Genomic DNA, 5,099 nt, shown 5'->3' with positions numbered 1-5,099 from the left:
ATGGAGAAGAAGGCGGTGCAGGCAGCAGCCAAAGAGTTTCTGCAGTTTGTCAACAAAGGAGTATCTCCATATCACGGTAAGTCTAGGAAAAGGCTGAAGGATAATCCTGAAGGCGTCACACTGAACCTCATTGACCAACCTTTTAAATTAAAGGTTTATTTACTCTTTTTCGGTTTTAAAATCAAACATCCCCTTTATTATTACACCATCCTGACCGATTAGTGCTGCTTTATAATTCGGCTAAAAGTTTTTGCGTGTTATTTACTTACAAACAGCTGCAGGATGCTGTTTATGGATGAGTTATTGGTCATCAGTTTTAGCACAAATGTAATCTCTGCTGTTTAAATGCAGTGTTCATAGGGAAGATATGGCAGTAATGACCTAATTTCAGAGATTATAAGACTATTTTTAAACTGAAATGATAGAAAAAATCTCTGCAAATATAAAACAACTGGTGATTGATAAATCAGGGAGGCTAAGTTAATTGTTTCCCTAAAGTTCGCTGTTTGACAGTTTCAGACAAACACCTTCTGCTTCACCTACTGACACCTGAAGCTGCTCCACCCATCAGTCATTTACTCAGAGTCTCACCTGCAGGTCAGGGAGTTAGGAGTTAAAAATATTCACTCATCCACATAAGATTTTCAGTCTCTAATTAAAATCATCCACCTCTGAGGTCCATTAAACAACTTAAATGCTGGACAGTTTAATGTTGAATGAATGCAAGGATAGGAAATTTATTTCAGACACTTTCATACAAACAATTTGACGACAACAATAAATTATTCAACAAAATACACACAAAGACTGGTTGAGATCAACCAAACTAGGAAACCAATTTCCAAACTTACTAAATTCAACGAACATAAATAGAAACAAAACACTTCACCTAATAAACCTGTCTGTATACACAGCCACAGAAATGGCACAATTTAATGTAATCTAATTTATTTTGGCCCTGATACCTGGCTGTGCAGTATTGGCTGACGTCGATACCATCTGTTTGAAATTGATGTGTGTATTAGTGGTGTCAAAAGTTCACACATTTGTTACTTAAGTAGAATTATAGATGCTGCAGTTTAAAAACACTCTAGTAAAAGTTGAAGTATCAACTTGATCTCTTTACTCAAGTAAAAGTGAAAAAGTATGTGCTCTGTTACGTCCCCTGGCTGAGTCTAGGGGGTGTAAGGGACCAACATAAATGTAGACAGTGAATGAAGGAGTGAAAATGGCATTTAAAAGTTTAATTCTGTCATTTCCTGTAAATAAATGATGGAAAAAGCTTCAGGGAGAGCCCAGGCCAAAATAAAAAACAAAACAACCCTAAAGAAAAAAGAAAAGTGGACTCACCTAACTCAATATGAAACCAAAATATACAAACCTACAAAATAACCTACATAACCAGCACATAAACAGGAGGAAACTGGGGTTAAACAAAAGGGCAACTCTCGCCTACAAAAACCATCCAAGCAGGTTTACTTAACAGCCCGTTAGATTCAACAAGGATCACAGAGATGTACGGCAGACAAATGGCTCAGAGGCACTGAAGTTCTGCTTCACAGGCCTTAAATAGTCTTCAGATGATCTTGATTGGACAGACTCAGGAAGCAGCAGCCAGTCTTAAAGGCGGAGCCTAAAACAGAGCAAGATGTTAATTGGATGCAAGAACAAAGACGTCCAACTTGGGGATGTAAGCTCCAAAAACTTCTTTAAGTTTAAAAGTATAAAGTAACCTTTAAAAAAAAAACAGCCAGATGCTACTTTATGAACTGAAAGCTCAATTTTTTGACTATTTCTAAAAATTCTGTGAGATAGGGCCAAGGATGAGGGAGGTCTGGTTGGTCTCCGTCTCCCGATACGCTCTCGCCTGTGTCCGACCTTTCAGACATTTCAACATCTTTTTCTGAATCCAACATTGTAGCATGGCATAGACAATTCATGTTAGTTTGAAGAACACCTGCTTGCTTCTGATGATTTCCTTTAGCTAACCAATGAGTGTTTGCGTTCTATGACTCATCCAATCACACTAGTTTTCACTAGATGTGGGTGGAGCCAATGATCTGCATTGGATGGAGCACATGACGTGAAATAAAGATTTAGAAACATTAAACTGAAGCCAAGAGTAACGAGTAACGTTTGATTTAAAAATGTAAGCAATAGAAAGTACAGATACTGGTGTGAAAATGTAATGAGTAGAAGTCAGAAGTAGGAAGAAAAATAAATAATAGAGTAAAGTATAGATACCTAAAAAGTGTACTTAAGTACAGTAACAAAGTATTTCTACTTCGTTACTTTACACCTCTGCTGCTAATGAGTAAATAGCATAAATCGATGTATGAAACAAGAGAAATCTAAATTTCCTACACATGTTTGATAAGGTTTGTTGGGTGTGAAGCTGTTTGCTGTCCTGTGAACAGATGTTGCGTCCGTCAGCAGGAAACGGAGCAGAACCAGGTTAGATTACCGGACGACTTTGAGCTCAAGATAAGATAAGGATGGAGCAGATATTTCATCACAAGTCCCATCCTCCTGCTCTTTAACCCAATGAATACTTTAGGTATAGCAACAAATAAATGAGAGACGGCCTGTTTTTAATATATTTAGGTGATAAAACTATAGATCTTATTGTTTTATCTTATCAAGATTTAAGCAGATTATCTTTTTCTGCTTTATTTGAGGTATTTGGTAGAACTTTAGATGTTTGGTTATTGTTGGTTTTTACCCTGGAGATATGTAGGAATCGCCATGGCAACCGTTTTCCCAATAATTCAGAGTTTTTTCTTGGGGACATCTTCCAGTTCTTGTTCTCTGGTTTCCTGCAGTGGTTGAAGAATGCAAACGCAACCTGCTGGAGGCCGGGTTCTTGGAGCTGAAGGAGACGGAGCAGTGGGACATCAAACCAGCCAGCAAGGTGGGTCGGGGTCAAAGGTCAGAAGGGGGTTAGGAGACCTAGCTTAACTTCAATAAACTAAAGATAATTGATGATCTCTGCAGTATTTTTTGACCAGGAACTTTTCCAGCCTCATCGCCTTCGCAGTGGGCGGACAGTACCGGCCTGGAAATGGCTTCTCCATGATCGGCGCCCACACTGACAGCCCCTGCCTCAGAGTACGGCCCCCAGCTCTCTTTTCTAAGCTTTATTCTGAGATTAAGGGGTTGTTAAGGTCTGGTCTGTTGTTCCAGGTGAAGCCGAGGTCTAAGAGGACCAAGCAGGGCTGCCTGCAGGTCGGAGTGGAGTGTTACGGTGGTGGCATCTGGAACACCTGGTTCGACCGAGACCTGACCGTCGCCGGCCGCGTCATGGTCAAGGTATCATTAGTACCATTTTTGACTTTTCATGGTTTAGACCAGAGGTCACGGATTAGCGGACCGTGGTTCGGATCCGGACCAACCTGCTGGCTAAATCGGCAAGGGCTCAAACATGTACGGCTGGAAGCCTTCTACACCAAACCAAGCTTCTGCCGCCCTGGCGTCCTCTTCCACAACATCTTCGTCCCCGCTTTCCTCCTCTAAATAAAAAGTGGATGACGGAGGAGACTCATCCACGACCTCCGACACTAAACTCTCCTCCTCTTGCATGTTTCCGCTGTCCATAGCGTTCCTTGACAGCGTCGTTTCTAAGTCACCAATTTAGTGCTACTTGGTCCCAATGGAATTTCCCATTGGAAACCTGTTAGCGCTAAGATGCTAACTGGTTAGCAAGATGCTTCCCACAAACCGGCCACAACCAAACTTGCTTGTGAACCTTCCGCCACAACAATCCCGCCCCCTTGATAATCGACCAATCACATTCACTTTATTCACTCGTGTAAAGTCGGGCACCACTTGGGAGAATTCGGAAATGCAACAATTGGAAGACCAGCTTCCATACAACTTTAAAGCCTTGCAGGGCGACCTAAAGCCCAATGCTCTCATTAAGCCCAGAAAAAGAAAGAAAGGAAAAAAAATGGTCGGTTCAGGTGTTTTATAAATAAAAGTGAGTCAGGAAATTCTATTTATACCAAACTGAACGATTGTTGTTTTCTACTTAGAAAACAATTTAGATTTCAAAATCTATTTAATTTCAGAATTTCTTAATATTCATAATGTGTTTTGTTTTTTTTGTTTTTTGTAATATCTATCACACCCTAATAAAGTCCATTAAATGTATTTGGACTGAGCAAATTTAAAATCATTTAAAAAGTTTTTACTGCTTATGAACTCAGTTGTTCCTTCTTTAAACTGTAGAGGGCGCCAAATATGCATCTAAAGTAACTCCCAAGTTTTATAGATGTTTTCTGGTTAAATGTTGAAATATTAAAGCACTCTGTGAGTCTGTTTATTTTCTTTAAATTCAGGTTTAAACTCATTAATATTTTTATTTTAAGCATCATCGGGTAATTTTATATTATTTTTCTGCCTGAACTACAAGCTTTAAAACATTGATTGCTGAGCGTAGATGACTCCCTCCTCTGGTGAGCCATCAGCTGCTGTTAGAGTTCAAAGTTCACTTGTGAATCATGGCCTCCTTCTTCCTCTCTGCAGAGTGATGGGAAGCTCCTCCACCGTCTGGTCCACGTGTCCCGGCCCCTGCTGAGGGTCCCCCACCTCGCCATCCACCTGCAGCGCGACATCAACGATTCCTTTGGGCCCAACAAAGAGAACCACATGTGAGAACCGAACCACAGCCGCTCCTTTAGACCCGACTGATCGGGTTCCAGCACCAGCAGGTTTCTCACTGTGGAAAAAGGAGCAAGAAGCAGCAGTTGTGTTTTCTGAGCTACAGTGAATGTACCGTTCTCAGTGATTTAGGTTCAGGATGATACTAAGATCTGGTTTCAGTGTTTTTCTCTGTGTTTGTTTGTCAGAGTTCCCATCATCGCCACGGCGGTTCAGGAGGAGCTGGAGATGGGCTCCTCTTCATCTGGAGACGCTTCCTGTGCTGCGAACACGGTAAAAACACGACGGGGTCAGCAGGAACACCTGAGCTGTTCTCTAAGAACATCCAGAGTTTAAACCACTTCCTGGTGGATAGACCTCTCCCAACTTCCTTCCTTCCTTCCTTCCTTCCTTCCTTCCTTCCTTCCTTCCTTCCTTCCTTCCTTCCTTCCTTCCTTCCT

At 41.2% G+C, this 5,099-nt stretch overlaps 1 protein-coding gene across 1 annotated transcript in view; it reads left to right on the top strand.

The window, feature by feature from the left end:
- dnpep (aspartyl aminopeptidase) overlaps window positions 1–5,099 on the top strand; it is a 12,998-nt gene continuing 7,899 nt past the window's right edge. The window contains exons 1-6 of the mRNA XM_015393703.1: window positions 1–76; window positions 2,823–2,928; window positions 3,009–3,108; window positions 3,184–3,309; window positions 4,525–4,649; window positions 4,848–4,932. Of these exons, the coding sequence (XP_015249189.1) occupies window positions 1–76; window positions 2,823–2,928; window positions 3,009–3,108; window positions 3,184–3,309; window positions 4,525–4,649; window positions 4,848–4,932 (618 nt within the window). The remainder of the gene's footprint in view (window positions 77–2,822; window positions 2,929–3,008; window positions 3,109–3,183; window positions 3,310–4,524; window positions 4,650–4,847; window positions 4,933–5,099) is intronic.

The sequence above is a fragment of the Cyprinodon variegatus genome, unplaced genomic scaffold, assembly GCF_000732505.1.
Source record: "Cyprinodon variegatus isolate N-32 unplaced genomic scaffold, C_variegatus-1.0 Scaffold653, whole genome shotgun sequence".
NCBI classification, from domain to species: Eukaryota; Metazoa; Chordata; class Actinopteri; order Cyprinodontiformes; family Cyprinodontidae; genus Cyprinodon; species Cyprinodon variegatus.
Note: the sequence above shows the minus strand (reverse complement) of the source record. Positions and strands in the feature narration are given on the sequence as shown.